Raw genomic sequence first — 14,939 nt, forward strand, 5'->3', positions numbered from 1 at the left:
CTGAGTGAAAGTAAAACTAGGACCCAGCTCACTAATGGGGTTAAATTTTCCCTGGCTATTTTAATGTTTTTTAAGGCCCTTTGGGACTTCTTTGCTATAATATTTGAGTTGGGCATATTTGTTTCACGCCACGTTGAAGATTACATTCTTCCTTTTGAGCTCCTAATTGCCTTCATATATTCCAATTTTGCAAAAATCATGTTTTTCTTCTAACAGTCAGGATTGTTTAATAGTTGACTTGTTTCTAGTCTCTGAGATACACTTTTTTTTTTTTTAGAAATGCTCAGATAGAAATATAATTTTTAATTCTTAACTGTTCAGCTTCCATAGAGACTGCACTTCCAGCTCTCGTTGTTCCCATCTTGGAGCCCTGTGGTAATTCGGAGTGTCTACACATTTTTGTGGATTTGCATTCTGGAATGTTCCAATTGATGCTTTATGGACTTGGTAAGTTGGTAAATGATATAGTCATTCACTGTAAGGAAAAATACTTTTAACAAAAGCAAAATTAAAAATTCCTGCCACTAGATATTGATAAGAGTGGCATGAGCAGTGTAGAGAGGAGTAGATATGGAAAGAATAACTTGCTGACATCTGTTCCTTGGGGCCCATTTTAGCTCCACTTTGGATTTTCTTGTACCGGAAGTTAAACTTCCCAATATGAAGTACATTCATGTTGCTTCTCTTACGTAAAAGTCATAATGTTGATGGCTGATGTGTTTTAGATGTAACGATTTTAACACTAATAGTTGGGAGACATGAAGATGGCCACAAGGGATTCTCATGTCATTCATGGCTATAAACATCTAAGATAACTTGGGGTACAGGATCCTGGAGGAAAAGGTGTTTTTTTGGCTTAAATACAGTAGAAATTAAAGTTTGATTTCTTACATGTTCTGTTACTGAGTTGGTGTTCTAAAATGGTGAACTAGTAGGAACTTAGTGCTTTTGTATTGCTAATGGAACATTGCTCTTGAGTATATTAGCACCTTTGCCATTTGAAATTAACATTAAGCTACATAGATTGCTGAAAATAAAAGTTTTTCTAGTTATGTTGTATGGCTATAAAGAGATTTTTCTACGAGCTGCTCCTGGAGTACTGGCCACATTACTTTGAATCACATCACATGTGTGATGGCTAAATGATAAGTGACACATTTATGAATTACCTTTTAACTATGGTTCCAAACCAACCAGGCAATTGTTGTTTGTTCTTAAAAAACTTTACTTAACTGTTTTCTTGATTATTAATACAGTACATACTCATCAGTAAAAACCTAAACGTGTGAAAATGAGAGAAGAAGTAAAAAATAGTTTCTCTTGGCAATCACTGTTATTTTAGGATATCTATGCTTATCTTACTCATCTCAGGCTACCATAACAAAGAACCAGAGTGGGCAGCTTAAACAACAGAATGTGTTTTCTCACAGTTCTGGAGGTCAAAAGTCTGAAAGCAGGTGGTCAGGACGGTTGAGTTATGGTCAGGGCTCTCTTCCTGGCTTGCAGGCTCCGGCCTTCTCACTTGTCCTCACGTGGCAGGAAGCGGAGAGAGCAAGCCCTCTGGCCTTTCTTATAAGGGCTTCAATCCCACCATGAAGCCCCGACCTTATCTGGGCCTAGTTATTTCCTGAAGGCCCTGCCTCTACCAGCACGGGCAGGTAGGGGAATACAGTTCAGTCCATAGCAGTGTTTTTGTCTTTTTCTGTATTTTTTTTCTTTAGTTGAAATCATTTTATATTTAGCTTTTTGCTCAACATTCTATTATTAGCATTATCTAGTGTCATTAAAAATTCTAAGTGACATTTAGTAATGCTAATCTTCAGCCAGCAGCTCTTGTTTTTGCTAGAGACCATTTGTGTTTAATAAGTATTATAATGGAATTTTATAGTTTTTATAATTTTTAAGGTTCTTCGTCTAGTAATATTAAGAGCTTTCAATACAGATAAATTAAAAATAACAATTGACTAAGAATTTTGGGAATTAAAATATAGGCAAAGAATTCATGTATTTGTTACTTCTTCTTGTTGCAAGTATACATTTGATATTAATTAGTTGTCTTAACTATAACTCTCCCTAAATGTTAAAGAGGGAAAACAGATTAGGTTAATTTATGCCTAATGATGCATTTAGTTTAGGTTTTTTTCTAACTCAAAAGTAACACTTCTTTCTGCCTAAAACAATAATTTCATTTAAGTTTTGGGCTATCTAGATATTTTGTGTCTTGTACAAGCAATTAATTAATTAAAATGCTTTATTTTCTAGATCAGGCCACTTTGGATGACATGGAGAAGTCTGTGAATGATGATATGAAACGGATTGTTCCTTGGGTTCAACAACTTAAGTAAGCTTAATTATTTAGCTCAATACTAAAAATGAAAACTTTTTAAAAAAATGTATTTTTATTGATTTCAGAGAGGAAGGGAGAGGGAAAGAGAGAGAGAAACATCAATGATGAGAGAGAATCATGGATCGGCTGCCTCCTACACGCCCTACACTGAGAATCGAACCCGAGACCGGGGCACGTGCCCTTGTCCGGAATCAAACCCTGGACCCTTCATTCTGCAGGCTGATGCTACCCACTGAGCCAAACTGGCTAGGGCAAAATGGATACATTTTCTCCATCATTGCTTTTTTAAAAAAAATATTTTTAGCTCTGACTGGTTTGGCTCAGTGGATAGAGTGTCGGCCTGTGGACTGAAGGGTCCCGGGTTCGATTCTGGTCAGGGGCATGTACCTTGGTTGTGGGCACATCTCCAGCAGGGAGTGTGCAGGAGGCAGCTGATCAATGTTTCTCTCTCATCGATGTTTCTAACTCTCTATCCCTCTCCCTTCCTCTCTGTAAAAAATCAATAAAATATATTAAAAAATATTTTTATTGATTTCAGAGAAGAAGGGAGAGGGAGAGAGGGATAGAAATACCAATGATGAGAAGATCACATGGGGATTCTCATGTCATTCATAGATCGGTTGCCTTTTGCATGCCCCTCCACTGGGGATCGAGCCTGCAACCCGGGCCTGTGCCCTGACCGGAAATCTAACCGTGACCTCCTGGTTCCTAGGTGGATGCTCAACCACTGAGCCATGCCGGCCGGGCTCCATTATTGCTCTTGGTCGATCCTTAATGTTTATGACGTGAAGCTTGAACACCTTTTAGTACTTAATGGTCGAATCTAAATTCTCCTGGAATAGGTCCAGGATGGCAGTGCTTCGTATTCAATTCCCCTCTAGAGCAAATGTAGGTATGAAGGGCATGACGTTCAGCTTCCGTTCCTTGCCACTTTTTCTCCTGCACAAGTACGCTGCACCAGGAGTTTTATTGTAGCCGGTGTTCTCTGCGATAGTGCCTTGTTGTTCTTATCCCGGAGAATCTTCAGGGTATGCATCTGCCAGCTGACGCTTTCAAAATAATCATTTCTGCTTCTCTGATACTATCCTTCAACTTGTCTCAAAATCCTTTGAATGCTTCATGCGGTGAAACTAAATAAAATTGAAAATGGAGCGAGAGATAATCCTTGAAGGTTTCATTACCACTCTAGTCCACATAGGTATCATTATAGCAACTCTAACAAACTCTCTTAAAATTAATAAATCAACAAAAATTCCAAGAGAGAAATATAAATGTTAGAGATCAAGGCTAAAGCTGGCAAATGGAGAAGGGGTGGATCTACTGCTTTTGTGATCTTCTAGCCTACCTCTTCCGCTTTGGAAGTTTTAGGTGGTAAAAATTCAAACATTTTTATATCAAGTCATTTTTCTCATTAACAGGACATGATTTTAAATGCCAATCCTCTCTAATAAAATGGTAATATGCAAATTAACCATCACTCCGCTACATAAGCCACGCCCACCAGCCAAGCCATGCCCACCAGCCAATCAGGGCGAGTATGCAAATTAACCCCAATCCAAGATGGCTACAGCCACAGAGAGCAAGGTTTCCCAGGTAACAGAGTAAGCCAAGCTTTCCATAGCCGTTTGCAGGCCTAAGCCTCCACTCAAGCTACAAAGTTTCAATTATAGAAGGTAAACAAATTCAAACAAATGGCGGCAGAATGGAGCTTGAGAGAGCAGGCCAGGGTTGCCGGCGGCAACAGGGGAAGCAAAGCTTTCCGCACACCCTGGCCAGGCTCACCCGCTTAAGGCTACAAAGTTTCAATTGTAGAAGGTGAATTAACTGCCACAGAAATGGCTGCCGGAGCCCCAGGCTTGGCTCCGCTCCAGGCTACAAAGTTTCAATTGTAGAAGGAAAATAAATTCCAGATACCAGGGCCTCCCCTTGGGTTGCCAGGGGGCGTGGCCGGCCTGCAAACCACCACAGGCCCCTTGCTCAGGCCGCCCCACACCCCAAGGGAACCCCCACCCTTATCTGTGACACCCTTCAGGGCAAACCAGCTGGCCCCCACCCGTGCACCAGGCCTCTACCCTATCTAATAAGAGTAATATACAGATTGATCATCACTGCAACACACAATATAGCTGCCCCCATGTGGTCAAAGATCCTGCCCCCATGTGGACACAAGATGGCCACCACAAGATGGCCAGCAGGAGAGGGCAGTTGGGAGGCACCCAGCCTGCAAGGGAGGGCAGTTGTGAGGGACCAGGCCTGCAAGGGAGGGCAGTTGAGAGGGACCAGGCTTGCAAGGAGGGCAGTTGGAGGTGATCAACCCTGCAGGAGAGGGCAGTTAGGGGTGATCAGGCTGGCAGAGGAGGGAAGTTGGGGGCAAACAGGCTGGCAGGGGAGCAGTTAAGCATCAACCAGGATGGCAGCAGAGTGGTTAGGGGGTGATCAGGCTGGCAGGCAGAAGCGGTTAGGGGCAATCAGGAAGGCAGGCAGGCAGGCAAGCAGTTGGGAGCCAGCAGTCCTGGATTGTGAGAGGGATGTCCGACTGCCCGTTTAGGCCTGATCCCACCAGGATTGGGCCTAAACGGGCAGTCGGACATCCCTCCAGGAGTCCCAGATTGGAGAGGGTACAGGCTGGGCTGAGGGACAACCCCCTGCCGTGCACGAATTTCGTGCACCGGGCTTCTAGTAGAGAGATAATATTACATGAACCTTTTTTTTTTTTTTTACATGAGCCTTTTGAATGGCTGTTTAGTTTGTATGTGAAAAATGATAGTCATTACTCTAGGTAACAGTTTCTAAAATTTTTGTGGTTTAGCATCATTTTTTGTACATTTTGGCTAAACAAGCAAGGTTTAAATACTTAAATGCCTCATAATTCACATTTTGCATAACTTAAGGTTATCTGGCAGTTCCAGCCTGCAGAAATATAACTAAAACCAGAAAGCTAAACCCCAAAAGCCTTAAACTCACATAATTATAGGAAAGGTCCCCTGGTCCTGGCCAGGTGCCTTGCTTGGAGCATCATCCTGGTCACCAAAAGATTGCAGGTTTGATTCCGGGTCAGGGTACATACCTAGGTTGTGGGTTCGATCCCTGATTGGGGTGCATACGGGAGGCAACTGATCAATGTCTCTTTTCCTCCCTTCCTCTCTCCCTCTCTCTCTCTTCCTTCTTCCCTTCCTCTCACTAAAATCAATAAAAACAGGCTCAGATGACGATTTTTTTTTTAAATCCTCTGGTTGTCAGTTATTATACTGTTTCTCAAATGATCTTTGATGAATAACCAGTTCGTCACTAATTTATCATGGAACATTAATTTTTTTGAAATAACCATTGAAGTATAATTTGCTTATCATAAAATTCACCCTTTTTAAGTGTGCAATTCAGTGACTTGTAGTAAATTTACTGAGGTTTATAACCATAGCCACAATCCAGTTTTAGAACATTTTTTATCACCTCAAAAAGGTGCTCATTTACAGTTAATTCCCATTCCCAGCCTCAGCCTCAGGCAAGTGTGAGCCTGCTTTTCACTTCTGTAGATTGTCCTTTTCTGGACATTTCATACAAATGCAGTCATAAAGTATGTGATCGTTTATGACTGGCTTCTTTCACTTAGCATAATGTTAATCAGAAAATTCTATGATTTTTATGATGTGGATTACCTTTTTTAAATTAAGGTTTTGGCTTGGACAACAGCGTTGCAAACAATCTATAAAACATCTGCCTACAATAAGCACGGAAACATTGCAGCTGTCCAATTACTCAACTCATCCTATTGGAAAACTTTCTAAGAATAAGCTGTTCATTAAACTTACTCGCCTTCCCCAGTACTACATTGTAAGTATGCAAAGGGGTGATTTGGGTGGTCCAGTTCAGTGCTTCTGTCAGTATCTTGAATGATTTATTTTTTAAGTTCATTTGCAAATGTATTTTATTGGAAAACTGACTTTTGTATAGTGATTCTCAACCCAGGAGGGCAGGAACAATGGTAGGGTTGGGAGAGAGGAAAATTCTAAGAAATTTCATAATGTGCAGGCAGGCTTGGGGAATATAAGATATACCCCCATTTCTCACCCTGGGATCTTTCCTATGGTGAGGCCTAATTTCTGCTTGGAATGAGGCATCATCTTTGAATGAGAAGAAAAAAATTGAACGCAACCACTGTGAGGGTTTGGAGATGTTGTTTGTGTCAGATAAATTTATTTGGTTTTAATCAAATATTGACTTGCATAATGCAGCCTTTTAATATGGGTTGGCTGAAGGAGCTTTATTTTCTAATCTTTAATTGATTGAAGGTATACATATTCACTTTATTGGTTACACGTACCTTTTAGTGCATAGTAAGATTCTTATTGTTGTATATGTCATAGTTCACCCCTTTTATAGCTGAGTAGTAGTCCATGGGATAGGTGGGGCACAGTTAGTTTAACCAGTCTCCAGTAGAAAGAATCTGGGTTGTTTCCAGTTTGGGATAATTATCAGTAAAACTGCTATGAGCATTTGCATATAGGTTTTTTTGTGAACTTAAATTTTTGTTTCATTTGTATAAGTAACTAGGAGTGGGATTATTGGGTCATATGGTAAGTGTTTAGCTTTATAAGAAACTGCCAAACTTTTCCAACATGGCCGGACCATTTTGCATTCTTGCCAGCAACACATGGGAGTTCCCATTGCTCCACACTCTTGCCAGCACTGGATATTGTAATTTTTTAAAAATTAGCCATTCTGATATGTAATGGTATCTTACTGTAGTCTTAATTTGCTCTGCCCTCATGACTGATGATGTTTAATATCTTTTCATATGCTTATTTGCCATCCGTAGATCTTCCTTGGTGAAGTGTCCATTTTACTTTTAATTCTTCCATTGCCTCAGGTATATCAGTGTGATGCTTAGGTGTTGGCCAATTTCCGGAAGAGAGTATTTGGGGAGGGGGAGGAGAGGTAGGATGAGAGATAGGAAAGTGTTGGCCAAGAGCTTTGCCTAAGGGCATTTCTTTCTCTCACTAGAGTATTTAGGAGACTTTTCTGAAATTTCAGGTAGCCCTTGAAAATAGTAAGCTGGTACGGTGAGTAAGAACAAGGTCTCTAGAGCCAAACTTCTGGGATCAAAGTGTGAGTCCGTCGCTTCTTAGCTCTGAGACCTTGGCAAGTAACCTAACTCTAGTGCCTCCGTTTCCTTACCAGGAAAATGAAGATAATTCGACTTCACAGTTACTAGGAGGATTAAATATGTTAGCACCTGTCAAGCAGTTAGGACAGTGCATGGCGCATAGCAAGCTCCCTGTCATCTTGTTGGTGATATCGTTATCATTATCCTCACAGTGACTACATTTCTCTGTTGAAAAGACGGGGTTCATTTTTATATGCTTCCAAGTATGAGAGATAGTTGTCCTTTTTTTCTGCCATAATAGTGGAATTCTTAGCATGTTTTCATGGTTAAAGGAGACAGCAGGGCAAATTGAAATAGGTAACGTTGTAGAAAAATCTAGCAGAGATGCTGGACTTAAGCGTAACTTTTTTCCCCCCAATTTATTTTAAGCTAAGGCAGGAATATCAACATCTAATGAAAATAGTCTAAATGTCCCATTTGCTATAGTTTAAGGTTTTCACTATCGTTGTTGTTCTTTAGTCTGCTCAATTTTTTAGAAAATTATATATTTACTGGGTAGGAATGCTTTTTTTGACATCACGATTAATTTGTCTTGTTTAAAGAAAAAATAGATCATTAGATTTATAATTCTAAGCCCTACTTGATATCAGGGGGAACATATCCAACCCCTGTTATTTTTCTGAGTTTCATTTCTTATGTGGGCCTTTTTAGGTTGTAGAGATGTTGGAGGTTCCCAATAAACCCACACAGCTGTCATACAAGTACTACTTCCTGTCCGTGAGCGCTGGGGAGCGCGAGGACGGCCCTGTCATGGCACTGCTGCTGCAGCAGTTCAAGGACAACATCCAGGAATTGATTTTCCGGACAAAAACCGGGAAACAGCCTAGAACCGGTACCAAGCGCAAGGTATGCTCACATGTGCAAATAAGCACAGAATTTGTGTGCATTAACTTCATTGTAGTCTTCACATGTTTTTAATATGGGAAAGAATTAGGTAGTTTTTAAAAGACGAGGCAGCAATAAGATTTAAGTAATAATTGTCTACATTTTCTTGGAAATGCTTCTCTTTTAATTAATGATTAATTATACACCATTTTCCACAAGAGAACTTGTTAAATACATAATATTTACTGCTAAATTTCTCGTGTTTAGGCCAATATTTGCCCAATAAATATTTGCTGAATGAGTAAGATTTTTACTTAACCTTGAGCTTTATCGTAGTTTAACTGCCTTAACTAATTGTATCACATACACTTTTTTTCTGTTTTTTACTTATATTCTAGTTGTCTGATGATACATGTCCACTAGAACCTAAGAAAACCAAACGATCAGGAGAAATGTGTGCCTTCAATAAAATTCTAGCTCACTTTGTCGCTGTGTGTGATACAAACATGCCATTTGTAGGACTTCGGTTGGAGGTAATTTTGTAACAATTTTGGGTACTCTAAATGAAAGTAATTTTTCAAATGCTTTGCTAAAGCTACATGGATTCCATTAGGAGAATCAGAATGATTGTCAATCTTGTTCATCTTGGGAGGGGGGGGGTTGAAATCATACATGTAAAACAACTTAAATTATTTCATCTCTCTCATCTGGAATTGTGTGCCTTCTGCTCTTTGTGGAAGTGGAAAGCAAATTCTTTTCAGTTTTAAAACAAAAAGGCAGCTTTTGAGAATTAACATCTTGTATACCTCTTCGTAGCAGCATTATTGAACTCTGTTAGACATGGCCAGTGGATAAAGGGGAGGCTTATTTTTGAGTTGATGAAGCTATACATATTGCTTACACAGTAACAAAATTGGGTTCCTTTCTGAGAAGCAGGGCAGAAAGAATCTTAAACTGAATTTACTTTTGTCACATGCAAGAGGCATAGACTTCCGCAGAATTCGTGTTTTTCCAGAATACACAGTTGTGATCATCCAGCAAGACCCCCATGAAAGTAAAAGGGGAGGGAACCGACAGAATCTGCTTTTTATAAAGGGCTTTAGACAAGGATCAGCAACCCTTAAATCCTAGATTATTTCGCTCTAGTTGAAGTTGTACTTTTTGTAAGACTCCTTCCCTCTGGGAATTACTGTGAAGGAAGGAAGAGATCTGGAAATGCGGAAGTGGAGTGTTTCCGTTGTACTGATGGTGCCAGTCTCAGGAAGACTCAGAAAACACTTCCGTGCTTTAGAGCAGGGATTGGCAAGCTTCTTTTGGAAAGGGCCAGATAGTAAATAGCTAGGCGTGTGGGTCATATGGTTCACACCACAGCTACTCAGATCTGTTGTGTAGTGTGAACCAGCCATGGTTGATGCTTTAAAAAATGAGCATGGCTCTCGTCAAGTAACACTTACTTATAAAAACAGGCAGTGGGCTGGATTTGGCCACGAGCTGTTCTGCGCTGACCCCTGCTTTTTAGAGCTTGGGGATCTCAAGGTGGGCACCAGCTGTGACACTGAAGAGCACCAGTAGCCCTGAGAAATGCAAGCCCAGGAACGGGCACCTAAAGTAGACCCCCTGTCCGCGGTGTGGCAGCTGCTAGAGCTGAGAGCTTGAGGAGTATTTGCTGGGAGCTGGCCACAGCTCCTAGACTGTACAGGCCGTGGCCTTTCTCGTTGTGCTGTGTGGCTTGAGCGCAGTAGGAAGGGAGGGGGCATGGTGTCCGGGGGCAAAGTAATGAATTGTTTCCTCTTTTCCTGCCTGGTCCCCCCCCCGCCCCCCCCCCCCCGCTAGAAATCACAGAAATGTGTCTTTGTAGTGCCCACATGGACTAACACCTCTAGACACATGTCCTCTCTGTCCCCTTCTCTTCACTCCCATACCTGTTACACACGTGAGACATGTGAGCTCTTGTCAGCTCATTCAAGCTCTTAAAAACCTTGCCTACTTTTCTTCTCTCAACGAAAAAGACACGTTAAAGACAAAAGCAAGCACATTTTCTGCTTAAAGCAATTTGTACTGAGACGTGAATAACGAAATCTAATCTTACCAGGGCTATTTATTTATGTGATCCATAGAATAAAGGCAACATTTTTTGAGCCCTTCACCCTACGATTCCTTTTGAATCTGAACCCCTACTGCCTATTTGGTCAGGGGTTCTTTTTCTAAACCTTTGCCCTTCCCAGGCCAGAAGCCCAGGGTTCATTCAGGTCCTTAGGGCTGCCTTAAACCCTTTCTGGAGCAAGGTCAACATAAAGAGTCTGCCGTAGAAGACGGACCCTCTGCCAAAGGCAAGCATTCCTTTGGGATCAGGTGGCTTTCTGGCACACCTAATAACCTGGAGTGCCACGGAGGGTCTCAGGCAATCTCCCGCATCATCTCTACACCTCACTTTCTGAGCCTTCCCACTGGGAACTCTTTCCTTCACGGGCTCTACAGGAAATGGTTTGTTAAAAATCAAAATATATTCCAGAAAGGTTCTGAACTAAAAAAATAATTGTTTGTGATTAGAAGTGAGATCTGACCATCATTCAAACAGTGTTTCAAACGAATTACATCGGTAAACCAATCTTACTTTACAATTGAATCATTTGGAGCCACCAGAACAGGTTATGGATTGCTTCTGGTTCGCTACAAAAATGAGATCAGTCTCCCAAATTTTGAAGATTTATCACCCTTGGAGGTGTTTTTTAACCAGAAGCTCTGGGTCATCTTTGCGTTTCACTGGACTTTAGTTCCCAGGAAACCCAATGATGCGGACAGCGCTCGTGCCTCATATGCCGCAGCTTTGAGAAAGAGTGGCCCCGGGAAAGAGGCCGCGAGAAGCAGCGGAGGACTTAGAGAAGGCGGTTTCCCCGGTAACGGTGGTGGGCTCACGTCACTGTGCTTTTCTCCTCCTAGTTGTCCAATCTGGAGATTCCCCATCAAGGAGTGCAAATGGAAGGGGATGGCTTCAGCCATGCGATTCGCTTATTGAAGTAAGTCCCTGTCGTGTGTGTCGCTGGGTGCCACCCATCGCAGCCCCACGGCCAGAGCCGCTCCTGTCCTCTCGGGTCAGCGTCAAGCCGAGTCAGAAGCTGTGGGTGTCGCGGATTTCTGCAGAGAATTGCTAAGATCTGGGGGAGGATTCTCTTTCACCCGCTGAGTGGCAATCTCGCGCCGCTGGGTGTTTTAGGTTTTCTTTCCTCTGCTTTGCTTTTCTTCATTCAGCAGATGTTTCCTGAGTGGGACTCTGTTAGGCTTGCATTCTGATGGAGCCCTTCAGGATGCTGGGGTGGGGGGGGGTCACACAGCAGGGGGATCTGGGCTAGTTCGGAAGTCAGGAAAGCGCCAGTTGTGCTCCGACCTCGGGAGAGGTGAGAATTAGAGGAAGGGGAGCGAGGGGGGAAAGGGGTAACTGCTTTTGCGAAGGCTTGGAGGCAAGAGAGCTCAGCATCCTGGCCCGGGAAGAAGTTCAGCCTGGCAGGAGTGGGGGAGAGGTCAGCAGGGCGGGTGCAGGTCCCGTGGGGTTTTGTAAGTGTCCTTAAGGAATTGAGACTTGATCCTACTGGCAATAGGAAGCCATTTTAAACAGAAACTGACATCATTAAATACCGTAAGTGTTTCTGAATGATGGGTGAGTGTGGTGTTTTCTAAGATGAGGGGCACTGGAGATGTGAGTTTGCGGGGCTTTCCTAAGTTTGAGGTGCCTGGACATCCCTTTGGGCAGGTCGGGATGTCTCAAGCTCAGAAGACAGGTCTGGGCAGCACAGGCAGATGAGTCAGGAGCTCCAGCGGCGCAATCGCTAGCGCGAGGTACTTCTGAGTCATCACCAAGGGGATAGTAAGTGAGCTGGGATCGTAAATTAGATCACCAGGAAAGAGTGCACAGAGGGAGTTGGGCAGAGGGCTGGGCTTGCTTCTAAACATAGAGGGCAAGGGCCAAAGGATGCTTAAAAGGAAAGCTAGTGCATTGTTTGTGCTCCATACGGTGACCAGGAGGGACTTGCAGAGGTAGCATGCCATTTAAGAGATATGTATATATATGTATATATATATTAGAGGCCCAGTGCACAAAATTTGTGCACTCGGGGGGGTCCCTCAGCCTGGCCTGCACCCTCTTGCAGTCTGGCAGTTGGACATCCTTAGTGCTGCTGCAGAGGCAGGAGAGGCTCCCGCCACCGCCGCTGCGCTCCCCCGTGGGAGCGCACTGACCACCAGGGGGCAGCTCCTGCGTTGAGCGTCTGCCCCTTGGTGGTCAGTGCTCGTCATAGCGACTGGTTGTTCCACTGTTCAGTTGATTTGCATATTAGCCTTTTATTATATAGGATATATACTTCTATTGATTCTTTTTTAGAGAGAGGAAGGGAGAGAGAGAGAGAGAAAACGATCAGTTGCCTCCCTTGCATACACAGACGGGAGATCAAACCCACAACCTGGGTATGTGCCCTGACTGGGAATGAACTGGAGACCCCTCGGCGCATGGGACGACACTCAACCAACTGAGCAACACCGGCCAGGGCAAGAGATCAGCCTTTTTCGTGCAGAAAACATTTTCTTTTTTGGCATTTGTATTGTTTCTTAGATGTTTAATAATAGAAATCATATAAGCAGTTTTACTGCTTGAATTCCTGTCTGCGAAGACATGGCAGCTCTGGGATCCGAGCCAGCAGGGCTTTCAGTTTTGTTACGTGGGGTCAGTCTGTTGCCGTGGAAGATGGGAAGGGCTAGCAGGCGGCATACACACCACTGGCGTGTCCTGGCGCTCACTCCAGATACAGCGTTGAAGAACGGGAATAGCTTTCCTTCCTGGCTGTCATAACGCCATCTCTACGAAATGTGCTTTTCCGGAGCGGGAGAGCTGGTCTCACCATGGAAATCAATAGGAAAATGCAGTGCTCTTAATTTAATTGCATTCGGTTTTGAATTACTTCGGCTTCAAATGCAGGGTATTTTTTTTCTTTTCACTCTTCTTGGCAACTGCACATGAGTAGGTGATGTTAACTTTTGTGTTCTGTTTTCTTAGTTATGTTTTTATAATTTGCAAGAGTTTTAAAATACCTTATGCTCAGCATTTTTATGAAAGCAATTTCAGTCCCCTTTTGAGAACTCATAATCCTCCTGCCTAAGAAGGTAGTTTACTTTTATTCTCTCTGTTACATTTATAACTTAAAAGCAAGTAAATATTGTCCAAGTTTCTTGGGGTAAGCCAATTATATTTATGTCACAGATTAAGAAAGTGACAGGGAATATGTTTTCAAGGTTGTATTGTTCCTGAGACCATAAATTGGAAGGAGTCTTATTCTTACTTAGTTCTTACTTGAAAATGTGCTGGCTTCTGTGTGTTCATTTTCTAACCAGATGGCTTTCATGAAATACCTATTTTATGTGAAAGGAAGATAAATGTATTGCATTTACATTTTCAAAATCAAGATTTAAAAATCTATCTGAATTGGTTGCTTTTATAACTCTTATGGGTTAGGGTTATGTTTTGAAGGGTAGGGGCAGGCATATGTGTGCCCGGCTGGAGTGGCTCAGTTGGTTGAGCATCATCCTGTGCACCGAAAGGTTGCCAGTTTGATTCTCAGTCCAGGCATATACCTGGGTTGCGGGTTTGATCCCCAGTTGGGCGCCTACAGAAGGCAGCTAATTGATGTTCCTCCCTCCCTCCCTCCCTCCCTCCCTCCCTCCCTCCCTCCCTCCCTTCCTCTCTTTAAGCATGTCGTTGGGTGAGGATTAAAGAAAAGCATATATGCAATGTATGCGATTCCTATAACAACTACCCCAAATAAAATCTTCCTGGTAGTAATAAAAGGTCCCTAGTATGAAAGATTCACATTTGAAAAACTTAAAAAGCTGTACATTTAAGAAGAGTTGTGATGAATTTTTAATTGAGAAAATTTCAGTACTATGTTAATTTTATGCCACCTTATAGATTTCTTCCCCCTACAGTTTATTTTTTTACCATATGCAATTTCTGTCTCTTGTTTGCTCTCTGGAGTTGTTTATTCCAGGGTCAGTGGTTCTCAACCCCAGGGTACTTTGCCCTCTAGATGTTTGGCAATGTTTGGAGGTATTTTTGGTTATCAGAGGGGATAAGGTGCTCCTGGCATCTGGTAGGGAGAGACCAGGGCTGCATTGGACAGCCCTCCACAACAGAGTCCAGCCCAAAATGTCAATATTGCCAACATTGAAAAACCCTGTTCTAGGTGTTAGTCTGAACAAGAGCCTAAACCAGTGATGGGCAACCTTTTGAGCTTGGTGTGTCAAACTTCGCCAAAAAACTGAGCATAACTCGGGTAGTGTGTCACTTTGAGGAAAAAACATTATTTCGCAAATGTTTCATCCTCAGGAGCAGCAAATGTTTCATCCTGGGCATGCGGCCGCCTTAGCGGCCGCGTGTCATCAGAAATGGCTACGCGTGTCAGTGCTGACACGCATGTCATAGGTTCGCCATCACTGGCCTAAACCAAGATTCCGTTTCCAGTTATAGTTGTTGTTGTTTTCCTTAGTTAGTGATAATCATACCAAATCTGAGAATTGATCCACCTTCCCTATGAGTTACAGGATAATGTAGGTAGGGTT

General features: G+C 42.6%; 1 protein-coding gene across 2 annotated transcripts in view; it reads left to right on the top strand.

Moving 5' to 3' along the window:
* The window catches only part of MED14 (mediator complex subunit 14), a 62,274-nt gene that overhangs the window by 23,258 nt on the left and 24,077 nt on the right, over positions 1-14,939 (top strand). For both annotated transcript variants that reach the window (XM_079765725.1, XM_079765726.1), the window contains exons 11-16: positions 322-447; positions 2,263-2,341; positions 6,019-6,178; positions 8,163-8,357; positions 8,735-8,869; positions 11,277-11,353. In XM_079765725.1, the coding sequence (XP_079621851.1) occupies positions 322-447; positions 2,263-2,341; positions 6,019-6,178; positions 8,163-8,357; positions 8,735-8,869; positions 11,277-11,353 (772 nt within the window). The remainder of the gene's footprint in view (positions 1-321; positions 448-2,262; positions 2,342-6,018; positions 6,179-8,162; positions 8,358-8,734; positions 8,870-11,276; positions 11,354-14,939) is intronic.

The sequence above is a fragment of the Cnephaeus nilssonii genome (assembly GCF_951640355.1).
Source record: "Cnephaeus nilssonii genome assembly, chromosome: X".
In the NCBI taxonomy this organism is placed as follows: domain Eukaryota; kingdom Metazoa; phylum Chordata; class Mammalia; order Chiroptera; family Vespertilionidae; genus Cnephaeus; species Cnephaeus nilssonii.